Here is a 21,920-nt window from a genome sequence, read left to right as displayed (position 1 = left end):
GTTTTTTCAGGTATTCTTTCTAAATAGAAAATTTAAAAATGGGTTTATATTCTCATACTCTCATACCTTCCATTCATGAAGCCTCACCCTCAAGACACCATTTCCACCATATCCATTGTTTCTCTAGTAATTACAGCTTTGCCTACAGCTGCTTTGTCTGCTACTGGGTTTGTGCTCCGTTTGAACAAAACTGCACGTTTCCCACATTGTTCTGCTTCTTCTCCCTTTGTCAATCTAACTAAAACAAGTGAGCAAAGACCTTGCCACAGCCTAAATGCTATGCTGCCTTGGATGAAGCTCCCCAGATAACAATTTAGCCATTAACTTCAATTCACCAATTCAGGACACGGCAACGTGGCCATGTTCTTCTCCAGCATGTCACATGAATGGCCTCTGGCTCAGTCCTGGCTAAGAGTCCTTGCTCCCCTGCGAAGCCTGGAGCCTGGCTGACCTTTCCTGTTCATCTTTTCACTTGCATTCTCATCAGAAGTGTTTCCACGATGGCCATTGAGGCTCTGCTTACACCCTGCAGCCCCAACCTGTTCATACTCCTGTCAACAAGTCCCACGGTCCTAAGTCACTAGATCATGGTCACCTCAGCAACAACCTCACCTCCTGGTGCCAACTTCCTGTACTTATTACTCACACGCTCTCATGACCAAAATACCCCTCAAGAAGCAACTCAAGGGAAGCCGTGTGTACTGGGCTCACGGCAGGAGCAGATTGGTCCATGGCGGCAGTTCACGTGGTGCTAGTGACTCCTTCACACTCTGGTGGATCAGGGAGCAGAGATTCTGACTCCATAGGACACCATCACAGCCTCAAGCCCTGCCTCTCAGTTTCCTCCAGCAAGGCCCCATTACACACAGGTTATACTACTTTCTAAAACACTACCATTACCCGGGGACCAATCATTCAAACACTTAAGCCTGGGGAGGGGAAATTTCACATCCAAACGCAAACAGGCACATTTCAAGACTGTACAAACATCAGCACTATCCACCCCCAGAACTTTTTCATCGTTTCAATTGGCAGCTTTGTAACCACCAGATAATAACCACCTGGGCTACCCCATATCCTGGTAAAATGTCTACTCCAAAAGGACAGGTCTATCTGGCTACTTCACTACAGTGTTTTCAAGGACCATCTTTTATTGTATAATGTATCAGAACTTCAGCTGTTGGTGTTTCCATGGATACAGCTCCCTTGTAGGCATACATCATGCACACCCAAAATCCATTCAGCTGATGACAGACAGCAGTTGCTGCCACCTTTTAGCCAATGCTCCTGCTGTGGGCATTGTGAACATTAAGTGAGTATTTATTTAGACCTGCTGGGTTACATAGTAAAGTGCTGTTCTCCACGGTAGTTACAGCAGTGACTCACAGGCTCTTTTTTTTTTTTCCTACACCACTGCCAATATTTTCCTTTCCTTTTCTTTTAAGGTGGGGTTTGCCTAAGTTACCCAGGTTTGTCTCAAATCTCAAATTTCTGGGCTGGAACAATCCTCCTGCCTCAGAACCCTGAGAGCTAGGGCTGGCACACACCTCCACACAGATGGGAGATGGTACCTATTGCGGCACACACATTTTCCTTTCCACTGATTACTAGAAATAGATGCCAATTTTCCCTGTGTCTTCAGGGGGTACGTATGTTCTTATGCTGGAGTCTACTGACTTTCTTCATAGGCTGCTAAATTTCTAAGCATTTCTCGACCACAGAGTGACTTTTATTCTCTGTCCTCTGTGACGATGTCTGAAAGCCACGTCCTTAGTATGGCTCCAGGATAGACCTGACTGGATGGTGAAGAAATGATGACAGGGGGAAACACAGACGAGCTGGAGTCCAGAGGACTGGTCCCTGGTGGAGAAACCTCAGCACCCTGCAAGCTCAGCATAATTATTATAACAGCTGAGCAGAGAGGTGGGGTTGTCACATACAGACGAAGGAAGCATGGGCTATGACACACAGATCAGGAACAGTCTCGGTAGGGAAGCCATCTGAGGCCATGAACGGCCGAAGGGAGAAGGCCATGGTGGATGTTTTCTGTAAACACTATCAGCATCCACACTTGGGTCTGGAGGAGTTTGACATTTCTGTAAGAAGCGTACCAGAGGAAGGAGCTTTGCCTTGTTCTTGTGGGTCTGAAGGTTTGGGGTCCTTGACAAGGTTGAGCCCGTGTCAACTATCCGTTCACTCAGACCTCACTCACTCTAGTCCTCCTCACCTTTCCATACCTGGAGATATTTTGCCTCCATTGAAGGCATGGGTGCTACTGGCATCCATAGGGTAGAGGCTATGATACTGCAAACATCTTACAGTATGCAGGATGTCCTGCAACAAAATCAGAATCCAAATGCTAACAGTTCCGGTAGAGAAGTCTGGATTATAACTCTTGTAAACTTCATGTGCATGGCTGCTTCTGATGCCTTCAATAACCTAAGTTACAGTTGTGATGAAAATGCTGCCACTGATAATTAAAACAAATACCATGTTCAGGAAGGAAACAAGTCTAGACATCTGGCTGTTTCTGAAACTGAAAATATCTCCTGGATGTCAAACTCATCGAGAGTGCGTGGTACTCTGTATGTAGAGCAGGGGCTTGTGACCCCCACTGAGGAAACACAGACCTCAGCACCGCCAGTCTTCTCTGTGGCCAATGTTCTTCAGTAGTACTTTGACACCCCTTCCCTCTCAATAATTTAAGGAAATAAAGTCTTGCAAAATGAGAAATTTTAATTATTTAAAGCAAAGGCACAAGTAAACATTTAGGTTATCATACAGTGTTACAATAAAAAACCCAAGGGTACAATGAAGTACATTTATAACTGTGCATGTCCAATGTATTACTGTGTTGTCTCTTCTCTGAAGCGAAGAGCTATGCAGATCTACGGGTGTGCTGTAAAAATCTGGGTTTTAAATAGCATCTACCCTACCTCCAACCAGAAATTTTAACTAATTTTAGAATTAAAAAGAAATTAATTTTAAATTATAATTGTTTGTTAATCTAGAGCAGCAAAAACTCTCAGGCTAAAACTCACTGTTTAGTAAGGAAACTGATTCTACAAGGTCACCATGGGTGTCTTGGTGCTGTGTAATAGCCACACTTGCCACAAAACATAATCGATAGCCTTAATTTTTAAAAATTTGAATATTATAGTGCATTATGCAAACAACGAATGAGGAACCAATGACCCACGACGCCAGGAATAATATATACTTCAAAAGCAGCAGACATTATTTTCAGTCAAAGGCACTGCCTGGAAATGAACAAGTTGCACTGTGCTCAGGGCTGGGAAAGGTTTCTTCAACATAAATAGCCAGTCAGTTGGAATATGATGTTTCAGTCAGCAAGTGCTGAGTGGCTGCCAACTGGCCAAGCAAAATAAAGACGAACCAAAACAAACAATCCAAATAACAAGAACCAGAGTAGAAGTTGTGTCAAACAAAATCTTTGGTCTCATTTTCCATAAAGAAAATGTATATGCTGATTTTGAAGACGCCAGACCTGGCTGTGGCTCAGGGGTAGAGAGCTTGCCCACCGTGTGTAAGTCCTGGGATTCCATCCCCAGCAGTGGGGAAAGAGTCCTTTCAATGTGTCACCTGGAGTGGGAAGGGAGGTCACTGTCCCAAGAGAGCAAGGTTTCCCATCACCTGTCATCCTATTTGTTCCCATAAAACGTCTTTCAATTCTTCAAGACATAAAGTTCATCAGTAGAGACACAGTCTAATGCTTCGAAGTGTTGAACAATATACTTACATTAATTTGGATGAAATGGAGTCGGATCAGGGCACAGTATCCTACTGGACGCTAAAACCCAGAAGGATTTATATCTAAGGTCTACGTGAATTAAAAGATAACATCTTACTGTGTTCCCCAGGCCGGTTCCGAGCAGCGGGGACCACAGATCTGCACCACTGCATCTGTCTGGACTCAAAGCTCTGGAGAGGACGTTGCCTCTAATTTTCCACTGTACAAATCACAAGAGCATCAATGAATTAAGGTTTAATGACCAGGGTTCTTTTACACCTAGTTCCAAACCAGAGAGGGTACTAGGAAATTCTCTGAGCTTGTCCATCTTTTGGTGGGGCTTGGAATTGAACACAGGGTTTTGGGCATTTTAGGTAAACACTCTAACTTCCAGGCTACACTTCCAGTCCCACTGAGGTTTCTTGATAAGGGGGTCAAGATAAAAAAGGAGGGCTATAACTCCTCTTATGTCACTGGGCTATTGACGGCCTCTGTCAGGTACTCTCAGAAACCTGACTACTGGTGCTGATGAACACCCAACAGGAGATACTTAGGAAACAGATTGAAATGAAAATTATTGATGTAACATTGCCAGAGAAAAGGGAACTGGAAAACTTGTTAGCTAGACCTCTAGAAGTCTAGAGAGAGATCTGAATTAATATCTTAGCTCTGTTAAATAACTAGCTTGTAATTACAGGTAAATTAAATACTAAAATTTAGTGGGTGTTCTGAAAACAGAAGGCATGTTTCCAGTCCTGTCTGGGAAAGCTTAGCCCATGATGCAGCATAAGGCTTTATATAGCTTTAGAAAGTAAACTACTTGTTTCTTCTACTCCATTTTATAAAATATTTTTCTTTGCGTATGCAATACTCTGTGCAAAAATGTACTTCCAAACACACTACATTCTATCTTCCTCTATGGCTCAGGCTACTAAAAACTGAGGGTGGAAAACATCCAGTCAACACAGGCCAGCAGCCTCTCCACAGGTGAGTATCGTTTCTCAATTTACAAATAACAAGCGTTCAGTTTTCTAGAGAAAAAGTCTAAATAATACAAAGAAACGACTAGGAAGAAAGGGTTCTTATGGCTTTACCTGTCAATCAGAAACTAGAGGATTTAAATACTCAGATTCCCCCCCAGAATATTTGCTGTGCATCTTGGAACTTATTCTAGTGTAAATTACATTAAATAGATTGGCATGAACTAGCATGTGCTATAACCTCTTTGATGGTGGAGTTTATTAGTCACGGATGGAGTCAAGGACTTCACCAGTAGTGTTTGAACAGCGATCAGCCAGGATCCGCTGAGTACAGGCTACCACAGCTGCTCCAACAGTAGTGTCTGGTCCGTGTTTAGTTTCTTTACCCTGCTATTTACAGAAGTCCTGTTAGAATGCTGGCAACGGTCACTGTCAACGTTTGCTCCTCGTGTAAAAGGATGTCCAATGCCGGGCGATACGGATTTATAAATATGTACAAATAATATATCTGCAGCTAGCCTGCTACTATTCTGACACACAGAAGTATGATACACATAAAATGTAGAAACTAAAACAAAAAACTTTCAGAACAGACGATGATTACTTTGTGTTTAGAAATTATACTGAAAAAAAGTTGTGTTTGACAATCTTCAATGACCTACTAACAGAGCTACAATTTTAGTGAAGAAAAAATATCCTCAAAACACAAGTTGAACCACCTCTGTGTTTTGGCTGGATGTCTAGGGGAGCCCCCTTGGAAACAGAATGAGGACACCAATGCGCGCTGTGATCAGTGAAGATAGAATATTGCACAAGAGCAGTTTTGTTTAAAGAAAATCCAATTTCCCACAGTTCTGAATTTTAAAATGGTTCTTACATTTAGACATAGCAGTATTTTCTAAATATGAAAAATTAATATTCTGTAATACTGTTAGAACTCCATTTACCAATTAGCATACTCCAGTCTACTGTGGCAATGGAAATTCAGCGAACATTTGGCAGTCATGTGAGGCTGTAAAACAGACACATATACACACACAGGACAGAGGGCGGCCCCATCTCATCTCAGGCTGTCACAGTGATGGTCAGACCATGGTGGAGTAGGACTCTCTCTGTAGGGGCTGCGTTCCCGGCACAGCGCTGTCTTCCCCTTCGCTCTCACTGCCGTCTGCCAAAGCCGGATCCAGAGACACGGAGCCAGACTTTCCAAGCAAAGGAAATGCAAGGCCACTTTCCTGTAAGGAACCATCCACGAACTCTTCGTCTGAGGAGGGGAAGGACTCATCCTCTCCTATCAAATGGCTGACGATGTGGACTCCATCAAACGGTGGCTGGCTGGAGAAGTTCCTCTGGCCTTTTAGGCACCTGAGCTGTTGAAAACAAAATCCAGATTACTGGATAGAGTCAAACCAAGGCAAACACAACTTTCCCATGAAAAAGCATATAATTGTGTTCAAGAAAGACAATACTTTGATCTATTTACTTAAAGACACAATGATTTTGAATGCTTCCTAACATTCTGACTCCGACAGCCTTAAGTGCTAGATTTTACTATTCTTGTTCTACTGATTAGGAAATGGAACCTGGGAGGAACCTGCTGAGGTTTCCCAGTCAATAGCAGTTTCAATTACCAAACATTTACTGTACTGAAGGTAAGGAACTCCATGTATACATCATCTGATTTCTACACATCACAGACAGCCGGGCTGCATTATAAATTATACCATTCTGTCCGTGGCTTATTGTGATGTAAAGCAGACAGCCCATCAGTTCACCTGCGTATCAGCAGTACTGATAGGAGCTACGAACCTCAAGACCACACTCTTGACTAGTACACACACCATCTTGAAAGCATGTTACCATAACTCTGTAAATGATAAAATTGAGTCAGAAATTATTAAGTTTTTGAGTCTTGGAGCTGGGGCTAACTCAGTTGGCTGAGTGGTTAAAGATGTGTGTTCTATCCCCACACCTCATAAACCAGGCTTGGTGGTTCACCTCGTGATCGTGGTGATGGGAGGTGGGGCAGGAGTAGTAGGGGTTAATGCTATTCTTAGCTACAACAAGCTTGAGGCCAGTCTGGAGTGTGAGGCATCTCCAACTCCGAAAGCCCAGCCTGTGTATCAGCTCTGCTCGAAGGAATGACTGCCTCTCAGGGGTTAGCTCTTCTCCCTTCCAGACCTATGTTCTCTTCCTAGAGATTTTCAGGACTGAGAAGGTAAAAAGCTGTCTGTAGTTTCTATGGATTGGGTCTAAGTCTTGAGTTTAGAGTCAGAAAATTGTTAGCTCTTCTGACCCTAAACTATACTCTCCAAAAGCACCTGCCTTTATCAGGTCAGACGCTGCTCTGCTTAAATCCCATCAAAGCCCCCCCCCCCCAGCACAAACACCCTACTGTGCAGACACCTGTCCTGTCCTTGAGAATTTATGCTGCAGATATAATGCTAATTTTGACATTCTTTCACTTGTCCTGTATACTGTATCTTTTTTCCCTATTAAAAAAAAAAGCAGCCGGGCGGTGGTGGCGCACGCCTTTAATCCCAGCACAGGCAGAGGCAGGCAGATCTCTGTGAGTTCAAGACCAGCCTGGTCTACAGAGCTAGTTCCAGGACAGGCTCCAAAGCCACAGAGAAACCCTGTCTCGAAAAATCCACACACACACACACACAAAAAGCAGAATTAAGAACAGAAAAAAAAACAATTAATTAGCCATCAAATATCTCAAGGGCACGCTACGATACACTTCACGCCCCTACCCTCAACACTCCTACCAGCCTTTATCCTCGTTCTCCGTGACAAACTCCTAGTCACTATCTTTCAAATCTTGAGATAAAGGCAACACGAAATGGGCAGGAAACGTTACAAACACTTTCAAAACTAACGGTTCTGAGAGAAAAGCCGTGGCAGCCTCGCCACCCTGCCTCCCAGCTTTCCTGACAAGACTTCCAGGAAGAAGTGAAGACACATTAGCAGGAACCAGGGGTCCCAGGTTCGGTGCAGCCATTGCCTGGTCCCTGCCCTCAGCAATACAAGAAGAATATACAGGAGAGGGACAATGAAACTCAAGTAACGTGTGGCCCCTTGGCGTAACAGAGGGAACCTAACTAAACTCAGCACCAAATCTTCAGCAGAAAGGTACAGAATATCACAACTCCTCATGGTGTGCGACCCGAGGCCATATCACAACCGCCATGCTCTGATGCAACATCCCATCGCCATTTTGCAACACATGATTTATAGCTGTGATGCTGAGTTCAGTCAGTTAATCTCTTCCTTTCCCTCTTCTTCCCCAGATCCCTCTGAGGACATACTATGGAGCACGTGTCTCCCTTCTTCCTGGCTGTTACGGACGAGGGGCGCGGCAGAACAACCACAACTTCTCAGTTGTTTGGAAAGCTGTGGTTTTCCTTTGCTCTAACAAAACGTAAACTACAGAAAATTAACTATGGGCTGAGGACTCAGTTTCTTAAAATGAAAGGTGATATCTACTGCCTCTGTGGATGCTGCTGACACAACAAAGCAGAGCCATGTTTTGGTTGCACAAAGAAACAAAGAAAGGTAAGGGAAGGTGTCCTAGGACTGAAGCTGCCCTCACCTATCTCTGGACTAAGAAATGGGCACACTGGGTTATGAAAAAGGCCCCAGTGGGGGACTGTAAGTGGGCCCTGGAACAGGGAATTCTGGGGTATTGAGTTTACTTTCAAAAGGGCTGCATATGCACAAATCTACTTGGAGGCTTCCTGTCAAGGGAGACCCCTCCCATCTAAGGAACTAAAATCCTGGAATCCGTGTTTTCCCTGCAAATGTCCCAGGAGAGCCTGACATGTTCAAGGTGTGAGAATGGCTGTAGAGATCTGGAGGCGGGGTTCACTCTTCTTGTCGACTCTAGAGGAAGTCCTGGGTGCCTTGCCCTGGCTGACACCTCATTGGGCACCACCTTGCAGAGAACAGGTAGGCTGTGGTGAGCTAACCATCCCCTGGAGGTGGGTCCCACAGCATTCTGTTTAAAGCGGCTATGGCTGTCTCCGTTGTGGACACAGGCAGGGCTTGGGGATGAATGTCCAAGAGAAGAACTGCTGATGCTCACCTTAAGCTAAACACTGATGCTCTCAGCCACAGTTGATGGATAGATATTCTTCAGATTTTTCAAAGACTACAGAATCTGGCATTTAAAATGTTTTAAGAACTTAGGACTTTTTCATGACAATGAGACACATCTGCTCCTGGCAGCACCAATTACTTCAAGAGGAAGATGGGCATTGAAGAGTCTCCTTATGGAGTTTGTTAGCCATTAGGGCAAGAAACTGCTCTTGCCTGGACTGCTTGATGGTATATGGTATGAACTGGACATGCAGGACCCAGAAAAATGACTGCTGAAGTTTCCTAAAGAAGGTGAGACAGTCCTTCAGGTTCCTGCTTCATCTTCTGCAGGACACAGAAGAAAGTGACTGACAAACTGCCAATATAGGTGGAACTGTCTTTGAAATTTCGTGCTTCATGGAAAAGTCTCCTGGATACTATGAGCCTCTAGGCTGAAGATTACAGAAGAACGCTGGGTGACTGTCCAGGCAGTGAGATGTCTCTGTCAATTCTAGAGTTTTGGAAGTTGCTTACAATGCACCTCCTGTTTACTTAGGTAATATTATATCCTTCTGGAGTCTTCGGTGGAGTCGAAGAATAGACAGTTATAGTTTTCCTTAGTTATGACAAAATGTAGATATAAATATTGCAATTGTAATTCTCACTTGATACCTGTTTTATGTAATTTTACTATGCTAAAGTTAAAAACCTTCCTTTTTATTTAAACAGAAAAGGGGAAATGGTGTGGAAAGTCCTTCTGTATATGTGTTGCTTCTATTGATTAATAAAGAAGCTGCTTTCAGCCAATGGCTTAACAGAATATAGCCATGCGGAAAAGATATAAATAGAGAGAGAGAGCAGGTGGAGTCAAGGATATGCCATGTAGCTGCCAGAGGGGAAAGACGCAAGCTGTCAGTTGGAACCTTGCTGGTAGACCACAAACCTCATAGTGAAATATAAAATAATAGAAATGGGGTTAATTCTAGATGTAAGAGCTAGCTAGCAATATGCTTAAGCTAATAGGGCAAGCAGTGATTTAATTAATCACTGTGTTGTTATTTCGGGTCTGAGCTGCAGGAACAAACAAGTGGCTTCCTACTACAGGAGAGAGAGAGTCCAGTGAGATTTGCTATGAAAAGAGGCACCATGTCTCAAATTCTAAATGAAGGAACCCTTTCCTGAAGTCTTGAGACCCCAGAAGATGAGTCTCGGAAAGATCAACCTCCCAAGGTGAGAGTCAACAGGGATGGTTCCACTTCCTCTTGGTTTTTTCATTCCTTTTTTTTTTAAATTGAAAATAATTTTTTTCAAACAGTATTTTCTTTTCTTATTTTGTTTTGATTTTACACAAGGTTCTTTGTGTAACAGTCATGGCTGCCCTAGAACTCACTCTGTAGACCAGACTGGCCTCGAACTCACAGAGATCCTTCTGACTCTGCCTCAAGACGTGCATAACCACTGCCTGGCTCTCACACAATGCTTTCTGATCATGGTTTCCCTCCCCCAACTTCTCCCAGATGCCCCCCACCCACACAGTTCCAGTCCTTCTTTCTTTCTCTAGAAAACAAATAAGCAGACAAAAAGCAAGCAAAACAGATTTAAAAAAAAAATAGAGGGGTTGGAGAGATGGCTCAGCAGTTAAGAGCACTGACTGCTCTGCCAGAGGTCCTGAGTTCAATTCCCAGCAACCACATGGTGGCTTACAACCACCTATAATGAGATCTGTTGCCTTCTTCTGGCCTACAGGCAGGATACTGTATAAATAAACAAACAAATAAATAAATCATTAAAAAAATAGAAAGCTTAAGAAACACATACAAACACAAAATCAGAAGCCATAATAAACAAGCAAAAGATCACTAGACAAAAAAAGTCCAAACAAATCAAATGAGACAAGAAGTCTACAAAAATTCCACTGAGTTCATTTTGTGCTGGCCACCAACAGCTGGGCAAGCACCCTTAAGTGTGGTTAATCTTCCCAGTGAGAATCCTCTGGAGGTAGCGACATCAGGCTGCCTCCTGGGAGGGGTGGAAGCTTATGTCCACCTCCTCCTCTAAGGGATCCTGTCTGGTTGGACCTGTGCGTATTCCTCAGTCTTAAAAGTGGCACAGTCAAATGTAAAGTCAACATCTAAGAGAAGCAGGACAAAAAAGCAACATGGGGAAGGCCACTACCTGGTGAAAAGACAGCTGCACACCTATAGCATACTGAATAGTCACTTCATTCTTGTGAGGACACGATCTTCTTAAAAAGAAGCTGCCAGGTAACTGCCAAAATGGACTGTGTACGCCTTTAGTTTTATTATAAAATTATAAACTTACTATATAAATAAACAAAAGACAAGTTAGAAAAGAAAGCAATTCATGTTCCATAATCCGGAGACAAATAGTAACACTGTACCTTATCTTTTGAACTAAGTCACTGCATGCAGGACCTGACAGCCTGCTCCCCGCTTGCTAGCAAACCTCCACACTCCTGGTCTCATCTTCGGTGGTTGAGTGGTACCTCATTTAGGAGAGCATCACGATCCCCCTAACCAATCCTCCTACTGGGGAATTTCGAACCTTTCTCCCAACTCTAAGGAGCCACAAGGACTTCTGAGCACACACCTCTCAGAGCCTGGTTTGTTCTTTATAACTTCTATCGAGAGGTGTGAAATCCAGCACAACGGTTCTATCATTCTTAAGAAGAGTCCAAGGCTGGGTGGTGGTGGCGCACGCCTTTAATCCCAGCACTTGGGAGGCAGAGGCAGGAGGATCTCTGTGAGTTCGATGCCAGCCTGGTCTACAAAGGGAGTTCCAGGACAGGCTCCAAAGCTACAGAGAAACCCTGTCTCGAAAAACCAAAAAAAAAAAAAAAAAAAGAAGAGTCCACACCCTCAGCACCACCTGGAGATTTCCTTCTGGTTTGTCCATGTCTTTCACCTAACTACTGACTGGCTGAAGATGATCGTAAACTCCCCTTCTTCCTCCCTCCTTTTCCCAGCCCACACGGGGCACATCTTAGGCCTTTAATAAGAACACAGCACTGAGGCCTAAGGAGATGGTTCAGCAGGTAAGGTGCGTGCTGGCCAAGAGGGAGGCTCTGATATCACCCCAGTGCCCACATGAAAGCCGCATGTGGTAGAGCACATCCACAGTCCACGTGTAAGTGGGCGGGGGCGGGGCACAGACAGGGGGTCTAACAGAACCACTGAGCTCCAGGCTCCATTAGAGACCCTGTCTCAAGAAATCAAGTACAGGAGCCTAGAGAGACGATTTGGTGGTTAAGAACACTTAGGGCCTCCATGGCACGAGGTGTGCACATAATGTACATATATGTAGAATAAAGACTCATACATTTAAGATAAAATATACAAAAAATCCTAAATATTTAAATATGCTTAAAACTGACTTGCAACTTGACCTTCGACAGCACTAAGACAGACTAGCCAGGGAAGCTACTGCTCACAGGCAGCCCAACTGAAAGAACAACAAATAAAACCACTCACTAGCCAAGGGCATGGCACAATAGAGAGAACCTGTCTCAAACAAAAATTAAAAAGCTTCATTTATTCATCCAGCTACTGAGGACTGAACGGAGGACCTTGTGCATGGTCGAGAACACATCTCTAGGTAAGTCTGATGCTGGAGGACTCTAGAGAAACATGCAGTAACAGCTGCTGACCATATCTATAGGTAAGTCTGATGCTGGAGGACTCTAGAAAAGCATGCAGTAACAGCTGCTGAACATACATTTCATCTCTATCATTACTCCTTAGACTGCAGGAATGATTTTAAAAAATCAGTTGAGTACTCAGCTTTCTGATTCAGTATAAGACAATACACAATGCCCACAAGCAGCACTGAAAAGCTGGTGGCCCTGACCACATTCATTCATTCATTCATTCATTCATTCATTCATTCATTCATTCACCCTTTTACATGTGATGCCAGTCTCAGCACGCAGTCAGGTGAGCACTGACCGGGTCACGGGCGCTGGTTCTTACCTGCTGTGGACTGCGTCACCATGTTGTGCATTAAGAAACAGAGTAGAACAACGTAAGACCATGTAGAACGTAGGTAAATAGCACTTATGGCACTGAGTATACTTACCACTTTAAAAATTACCAACACTTTAGCCTTGTATTAACAATAAAGAGATCAGAATTCATGATTTCTCTGTCAGCAGGAAGCCCCAACTATTTGCAATTGGCAAGGGAGAGTGGTAAGATATATAGCCAGCAAATATTATGGCATAAAACGCTTATAGTTAATAAGAAAACAGGAAACTGATGAATGAAGGCTGTGACAGGAAACAGCGAGTTTCTAACTGTGTGATGGTGTATTCAAACATAGAAGCTATGGGATCACTGCAGCTATTTCACACTGAAATCACCGCCAAGATTTCAGAGTGGGAGGCTTTAGAGATGGGCGTTTTGGAGCCCACAGGACTGCAGTCATCATGCGTGTGTAGTGTGTGAAAGGTATCCTCCGTCTACTCTAGAAACTAAACCACTATACGTCAAGACAAATTTCTGTCCTAATTTCAGAGTCTTTTTTTTTTCCTTCTTTTTTTCAGACAGGGTTTCTTCGAAGTTTTGGAGTAGACCAGGCTGGCCCTGAACTCACAGAGACCGCCTGCCCCTGCCTCCCGAGTGTTGGGATTAAAGGCGTGCGCCACCACTGCCCAGCCTAATTTCAGAGTCCTGAAGCCTCTAAATATAGATCACTACTAAATAGCAGAAAAATCTGTGCTGAGAAAATGATCATCTGGGCAAGCGTCCACAGGGTCAGAGGAGATAGCATGTTCTCCGCGTGTTTGTTTTCTTCTAGGCACGCTGTAGGGTGTCGCTAACTTGTCAAAGGTCAGGTTCATTTTCACACTCAACTTTAAAGAAGCACAAGTGGTAATTTCCCAATTTTGACATCTGAACAAAGGGATTCACACAATTAGAAAGACATTAATAAGAGTATACTTACATGGCACATTATAGATAAAGATGCATATTACTTCAAGTTAAAATACCTTTCCTCCTGCGTGTGAACACAGATTGCACAATGCAGACAAGTACCACATTCTGAGATTCAAAAAAGAGGAAAAAACACCGGGTATTCTGAAAGACCATCAATCCACAACAAAGTGGAAAAAGCCGTCCACACACCAAAAAACCCCCAACCAAATGAACTTTGATCACTACTAGAGCAGGTCTTGCCAAGGTGAGTCATGTGACAGAGTGAGCTGCAGAACAGTCGCAGCAAGTTTCCAAGACTGAGTCACATCAGGTGGTGAAGCCGCACCTGACACTTGTGTTTGTGTGTCCATGTCTGTGAGAGGACAGCACTGCTGCAGGAACACACCACCAAGAACTAACTGTACGCTACACTTCTTGTTAGAAGAGCAGGAGAGGCCAACAGTCACACAGATTGCTAAATTATATACACCCCCCCCCAGCTTGGTCAATAATTTGTTTTGTTTTTCAAGACACAGTTTCTCTGTGTAACAGCTCTGGCTGTCCTGAACTCACTGTGTAGATCAGGCTGGCCTTGAACTCAGAAATTAGCTAAAAGGCCTGTGCTACCACCATCTGGCCTAAATTCTTTATACTTTTAATAGTTTATCCAGATTTCAGAATTTAAAACAGATGAAAATGGAGAATGACATGCTATATTTTCTGTCTTTTTTTTTTTTACCAGCAATGCCAAGCTGAGGATGACCCTAACCCTTATCTTCCCACCTCTCCCCAGCTGGCACCGGAATTACAACTGTATGTACCACCAGGTTCAAAATTTTCCTAATTATCAGCTTCTTTAAAAAGTTGTATTATAGCCAGGTGTGGTGGTGCACACCTTTAATCCCAGCACTCAGAAGGCAGAGGCAGGCGGATCTCTGTGAGTTCAAAACCAGCCTGGCCTACAGAATGAGTTCCAAGACAGATAGGACTATACAAAGAAACCCTCTCTCAAGAAAACCAAAGGGGAAAAAAAGCTGTATTATAACAAGCAACAAACATCCAAACCAAAAGATTTCCAGAGAACTCAAACAGGAAACCAACAAAAGTGATCATCTTGAGGTCATGACTTCTTAATCACTGTGAACCAAGACCCTAACATGCAGGACTCAGTAGTAAGTTAGAACACTAAGACACTTCACTGAGACACTCCTAAGTTAAAGCTTAGGAAGGAATCAGCATTAAGTCATTAAAAACATCGAACATTCAAGAAACTGGAGATTATGTAAAAATGTATGAAATGAAATCATTTATTCACACTCAGAAGCAGTGAAGAGTTGTGCACCAACATGTGTAAAGAGAAGAAAATTTGAAATTGGAAAACCCGATCCTGCCTATTTGCTTCCAGAACAGGAGGAAGGAGAGCCATCTAGAGAGCTCTGACGGCCACACATAGGAAGGTGTACGCAGTCCTGTGGGCAGGAAGGGAGACTACCACTGAGCGGTCTTCCCGGCAGCTGATGGATCCTGACAAAACTGAAACCATTAGCAATACTGAGACAGCACTCTACAGCCAGTGGTGACGAGGCCTGGAATGTATGAGGGCCTATGTAAATTTATGACCAATCACAGGAAGTAAATCACTTCACACTTGTTACTCTGAACTTTAAGGCTAGATCAAAGTACCACCAACATTTCATCTGATTTAACCTTTAGCTGAGGCATTAAAAACACCCCACTGTTAGAAGATGCCCTCATGAAGCTTCTCTGTTCTACGTGGATCGAACTATGTTAACAGAAATTGCTAAAGCTATATGATGGTTTTATCAATCAGTCCACCAAATCAAGCCAACATGCTCCAACAAACACTACAGATGCTTAAGAAGAGAACAAACAAGGCTCCTGCAGTCAGAGATCTCGTGTCTGGAGGATGTCAGGTGTCACATCAGTGTACAACAATCACAGGAGAAGCCACGCACTGCCCAGAGAAGCTAAGGAGGAAGCAGGATGATGATGATGCCTGAGCTGGGTCTTTATGGATAAGCAGATGTTAAAGGGGACTCCATACAGGTGGCCTGAGAAAGTACTACGTACTGAGAAACTACACAGTTTTGTGGGGCTGGGTCTAGGTCTTGAGAGACAAAACAAGAGAAGCAGGGACTAAACTAGGAAGAATCTCAATTTAGGATGAAGAATGACCTGACCAAAGTGATGAGGAGCCATGGAAGCAGGCAAAAGTTAGGAGCATGGGGGTGGGAATGGGGTAGGGAGAAGGGGAGATGGGGAGAGAGAAGGGAGAAGGGGAGGGTTGGGGAGAGCTTGGGGGAGTGGAATGGTTGAGATGGAGGAAGGGTGGATATGGGATCAGGGAAGGAGATATCTACATTAAGGAATCCATTTGGGGGCTGGCAAGAGGCTTGGCTCTAGAGGGGTTCCCAGGTGCAGGTGTCCATGGGGATGTCCCCAGCCAGGACCCTGGGCAGCAGAGGAGAGGGTGCCTGAACTGGCCTTGTCCTGTAGTCAGACTGATAACTATCTTGAATATCACCATAGAACTTTCATCTGGCGACAGATGGAGACAGAGACAGAGACCCACATCGGAGCAGTGGACTGAGCTCCCAAGGTCCAGTTGAAGAGCAGAAGGAGGGAGAATATGAGCAAGGATGTCAGGATCATGAGGGGTTGGTCCACCCACTGAGACAGTGTGCCTGAGCTAATGGGAGCTCACCAAATCCAGCTGGACTGGGACTGAACAAGCATGGGATCAAACTGGACCCTCTGAATGTGGATGACAATTGGGGCAGACTGAGAAGCCAATGACAACAGCACTGATTTGTCTCTACTGCATGTACTGGCTTTTTGGGATCCTATTCTATTTGGATGCAAACCTTCCTAAGCCTGAATGGAGGGGGGAGGGCCTTGGACTTCCCATAGGGCAGGGTACCTTGTCCTCTCTCAGGACTGGAGGGGGAAGGGAGAGGGTGTGTGGGGGAGCGGGAGGGAAGTAGGAGGAGGGGAGGAAGTGAAAATTTTGATCGGTATTATTTATAAAGTAATAAAAAAATTTAAAAAATAATCTAGAAAGTCAGGTACTGGACAAATTCAACAGAAGACAGCCTAAAAACCACTCTAGGGATAAAGCTGCTCTACTTTAACAAATATGCTTAAAAAACACATTTAAAAAACAGAAATCATATATCTGATAATAGTAATATACTTAAAACATAAAAACACTGAAAACCCAATTCTGAAAAAAAAAAACCACCCTCCTAAACAAACAAAAAACAAAAAAGGGGTTCAGAATGGGAAACAGACATTTCCTTAAAGACATAAATGGTCAACTGGGCTTTTTAAAGATGGTCCACTTCTGTAAGTCATGCAAGGAATGCTAACAAGAACCACCATGAATCTCATCACCTGAGAGACCAAGGGAGATTGTGAGTTAAGGCCTGTAGTCTTCATAGTTGGCAGGTTGGCCTCGCCACAAAGACAGACCAGGTGTTAGCCAAAGATCAGAAGCCTCACAGACATCCTGCCGGACAACAACTGTCACAGCTGCTTTGGAAGACAGTATGGCATTGCCTCAGCTGGGGAATGTGGAAGTGACTTGTGTATGACCCAACAAATCTACTATTAAGTATATACTCAAATGTAAAGGTTCATACAGAAGTCTGCATGTGAATATTTACAGTAGCACTATTTATGAAAGTCAGAATGGGAATAAGCCAATGTTTATCAACTAGTCAATGAATAATTGTGGCATAGTCACAGTTTTGGATATTAGAGAATACAAAAGAAGGAAACAGAGACATCTAGTATGATATGAATAACTCTTGAAAACATTACGCTAAGTGGAAGAAGCTAGTTACATAAGGCCAAATATTACATGTTTCTATTTATGTTACATGTCCAGGATCAAGGAACCTCTTAGAGTGACTGCCCAAGGGGAGGGAAAGTGTTTTGGAGGTAAAGCAATCACTGCTGATGATCACAGGGTTTCTTTCTAGAGTGCCAAAAGAATTCCAGAACTCACTATGAACCGCACATGGGTAAACTTGAGCACACACGACTATCTTGATAAAATGATTACTTATACAAAACCAGGTAGTCATTCTGTATGTAGGACTCAAACAGTTACTGACAGGTTGAAAATAAGTAACTCTCCTTGGAAAGTAACTTCCAACTGATAAAAATCACCAACAATGTAAACCTTCTCCATGCAGTTCTGCCCTCCATAAGAAACAAAAACAATGGCTAGCTAGCTCCTTCAGCTTCATCTTTAAAAAAAAGGAAATGCCACAATAAAAGCTTAATTATTTATTCTTAATACCTCAGCCTAAACCATTAAGCATAATGTATTTTATTATTATAAAACCTCATGAATGACTTGTACTGCTCACTTCCTCGGGAGCTGTAAGACATCACCACCCTCCTCCCCCTTCTCCCAGCTAGGTCAGAGTGGACTCCTCTCCACCCTGAGACTTGCCGGCTGCTCAGTGAAGATTGGGCACTTGCAAACCACATGACCTCACAAGCGCTATCTTATCACAGCACAGGTTCCTCACGCTGACCACAACTTAAATCAGACAGGCAGCAGGGCAACATCAAGTCTGTGATGCGGACACTGGCAGACATTTCCAGCTGTTCTGTTCGTGGGGAGAGAAAATCTGATTATCTCACGCCCAACTGCATCTGTGAGATACTGTCCACGAAAAGCACATGATTTACTGCCTTAGAGACCTCAGCCACAGCTGAAAACTCTGTGCTTAGTAAATCTGAGAGCCAGCAGTTCTGCTTTTATCAAAGCTCCTTTAACCAATACTTAGTAAATATTCCTAATTTGCAAAAAAAAGCTAGCACTGTGTACTTATTTTTTTAAAGTAATAAATAAAAATTAAGTTACTCGCTGGGCATGGAAGTATATACCTTTAATCCTAGTACTAGAAGGACAAAGGCAGGCAGATCCCCATAAATTCAAAATCTAAAAGAAAACAAAATTCTAAAATGACTAACCATATTCCAAAATCAAAGTTCAAGAAACTAGCCCTCTTAATCTAAGAATATGCAGCATGAAAAGTAATTGTCAAAATAAAAATACATAAACATTGAAAAAAAATTAAGATGGGGGCTGGAGAGAAGGCTCAGTGGTTAAGAGCATTGGCTGCTCTTCCAGAGGACCTGGGTTCAGTCCCCAGCACCCACATGGCAGCTCACAACTGTAACTCCAGTTCCAGGGAATCCAACAAACAGAAATATATGCAGGCAAAATACCAATGCACATAGATAAAGTAAACACTAAAATTTTTTTTTGAAAAGGAAAGTGTCAAGTGATAGGTCGTTGGATAATAGCAATAGAACAGCATCTCAATCAAATTTAAAACAAACTGGCTCTGAGACTCTGAAACTCACACTATAGACCAAGATCTCTGGCATGGATCAGTGAAAGGAAAGAGTGGGAATCGTCAGCTTTTAAATGGAAGACATCACTTAAAAACGAGCATGAAGTATAGAACTGGAGCCCCAAAGAGGCAGGAGATGCCTACCCTGTGGGTTATCTTTACTACTCCTTACCAAGCTAAACGAAGCCTAAGTGTGTCCTGTGAGTGTCACTCAATGCTGGTGCTAGAATCGTGGAGATGCACACGCAAATGAGACGCTGTGCTAAGAGCAGGCAACCACACGGTCTCCTTAGGAGTGCTGAAGGGCTCTCCCACCCTCTGTGAGGAATACACCTCCATAGAGCTCACAGTAAGCTGTTTTCCTACAAAAAATACTGCCACTTGCTTTTACTTTTTGTAACGTAGGCAGTCTTTTTTTAAATTTTGAGACAGGCTTCACTCTGCAGCCCATGCTGGCCTGGAGCTCCTAACCATCCTGCTTCACTCTCAGGTGCTAGGATCACAGACATGAGCCACTGCACCCAACCTTCTAAGTGACATGCCTCAGTTTCCTCTATTTTTTTTCTTGAGATAGAATCTTACTTGTAGTTCTGGCTGGCTTCTGACTTGCAGTAATCCTGCTGCCTCAGCCCCGAGCACTGGAGTTACATATAAGTCATCACGCTGCCTCAGGGTTTGTAACCCTTATACGGCCATCTAACTGTCGCGGATAATATAGGACTATCTCTTAAGACGTCTCATGTAGCATGAAATACCACTTAGACACTCACGAACCCAGAAATGACCGACTAATGGAGGCTACAGAGGAAAGATGGGTAGAGGGAGGGGAGCCCCAACACTGGAACCTGCTTGAGAGAATTCCCATTGGCCAAGTTCACATTGGGAAGAGTGTGATCTCCAAGAGCAGTGGTCCTGAAAATGAGTTCCTACTACAGTGGCAGGGCTCTCAGAAGCCAAAGGACGTACAAAGCAGAGAGGCTCTTTCTCCATCAGTGTCCACGTTAGGCCAACTCTGAGCCTCACGGGACTAAGCACAGCCAGGGACAGCAGCGAGAACTCAACATTCTAGTCACTGCACAACTTCACTCACCTGCTCTGTGGCCAGGGTGCTATGTCTTTGGAAGAGATGTACTTGACCTTATAAATCTAAGTATTGGAACCAAACCCCATAGTCTATAAATTGGTCTCTTGCTCCGATTTTATTCTATTGATTTCTTAAAATTTTTTAAAAGATTTATTATATTTTATATGTATGAGTTTTTTTGCATGTATGTATGTTTATGTACCGTGTGCATGCCTTATGTCCTCAGAGTCAGGAGAGTGCTGGGATCCCGAGGCTGAAGTAACAGATTATAAGCTACTGTGGTGGAGGAACTGAACCAGGTCCTCTGAAAGACCAACCAGTGCTCTGAATCCCTGAGCCATCTCTCCAGACTGTTCCTAGATATCCTCAGCAAATCTGTGTATTCCCAAGAACTCTTCTTGCTTTCTCTAAGTTTTGGCTTCTGTCCTCTTGTTTTTTATTTTGAGTTTTAAGCAGGGTTCAGATCATCTCAGCCCCACCCACCAGGGCTAACTTTTTAAAATTCTTATGAATTAACACCAGTTTCTAATGAGAGCAATACCACAGATGCACACACTTCCTTAAGAAGGTCAAAGTACCTGTAACCAACAGCATACACAGGACTGGGCAGACCTTTTCATACAGTAGAACACAAGCCTGAATATGGGCTAAGACAAGGCAGCCTGTGTAGAATTAATAGTATTCCCTGAATGTGGCAAATTATGCTATTTTTTGAGGTAGGGAATGAAGAGAAAGATATACAGCCCTGTACACGGGGAAAAAAAAAAACTACGTAGCAGAAGTTTGGGCTCTTCAGAGAACATATTCAGCTGTTAGACTAACGTCTGCGGCTGTGTGGTCACTTGTTAGCAGCAGGTACATGTGAGCTGCGGAGACTGCTCCCATCCACTCCTGCTTCTGAAAACAGCAGCAGCCTTGGTCTAGAAGACACTTATCTCTAAAATTTTAGGGTGCGCCACCAAAACCTGAGGAGCAGGCAAGGTCAAGGGAATAATTTCCCGGTTTCGGATGAGATGAAAATCCAAACTTCGCAGAAGAAGGGAAGGAATACAAGATGAAACTACATTTCTACTCTCGGGATATAATGTGCCCCGAGAGAAGTGGCTCGTTTTCACTCAAACAGGAACAATCACACATATCATCAGGATTGGAGGAGTGCCGTGCTATAGATGAAGCCCTTTGCAGGGACATGAATTTGGCCTCATATCAACAACTGTGTAATCTTAAGTAAGTTCCTTAAGTCTTTGACCCTAATTTCTTTACATATTTAGTAAAACTCTACATAAATTTTAAAAACATTTCAGACCTAAAAATACACGACTCTTAAATCTTGGCTGTTAGTGCTGCCGTAGTGTGGGTCTGGTGCTAGACTGAGGATGGAGTGGTGATATGGTCCTTAGTGAGCACCCATAATGTCTCTCTCTCTCTCTCTCTCTCTCTCTCTCTCTCTCTCTCTCTCTCTCTCTCTCTCTCACACACACACACACACACACATACTCACATGCGCTCTCTCGTTCTCTCTCTCTCACACACACATACTCACATGCGCTCTCTCGTTCTCTCTCTTTTACACACACACACTCACATGCGCTCTCTCGTTCTCTCTCTCTCTCACACACACACATACTCACATGTGCTCTCTCGTTCTCTCTCTCTCTCTCTCACACACACATACTCACATGCGCTCTCTCTCAC

The 21,920-nt window shown here is 43.6% G+C and overlaps 1 protein-coding gene across 5 annotated transcripts in view; it reads right to left on the bottom strand.

Moving 5' to 3' along the window:
- Positions 1 to 2,716: 2,716 nt before the first annotated feature.
- Positions 2,717 to 21,920, bottom strand: part of Evi5 (ecotropic viral integration site 5) — a 138,731-nt gene continuing 119,527 nt past the window's right edge. For all 5 annotated transcript variants that reach the window (XM_075944491.1, XM_075944489.1, XM_075944493.1 and 2 more), the window contains one exon: positions 2,717 to 6,101. In XM_075944491.1, the coding sequence (XP_075800606.1) occupies positions 5,817 to 6,101 (285 nt within the window). In that variant the 3' untranslated portion in view covers positions 2,717 to 5,816. The remainder of the gene's footprint in view (positions 6,102 to 21,920) is intronic.

Source organism: Microtus pennsylvanicus, chromosome 12, assembly GCF_037038515.1.
Source record: "Microtus pennsylvanicus isolate mMicPen1 chromosome 12, mMicPen1.hap1, whole genome shotgun sequence".
Taxonomy (NCBI): Eukaryota; Metazoa; Chordata; class Mammalia; order Rodentia; family Cricetidae; genus Microtus; species Microtus pennsylvanicus.
This window is presented reverse-complemented; position numbering and strand designations above follow the sequence as displayed.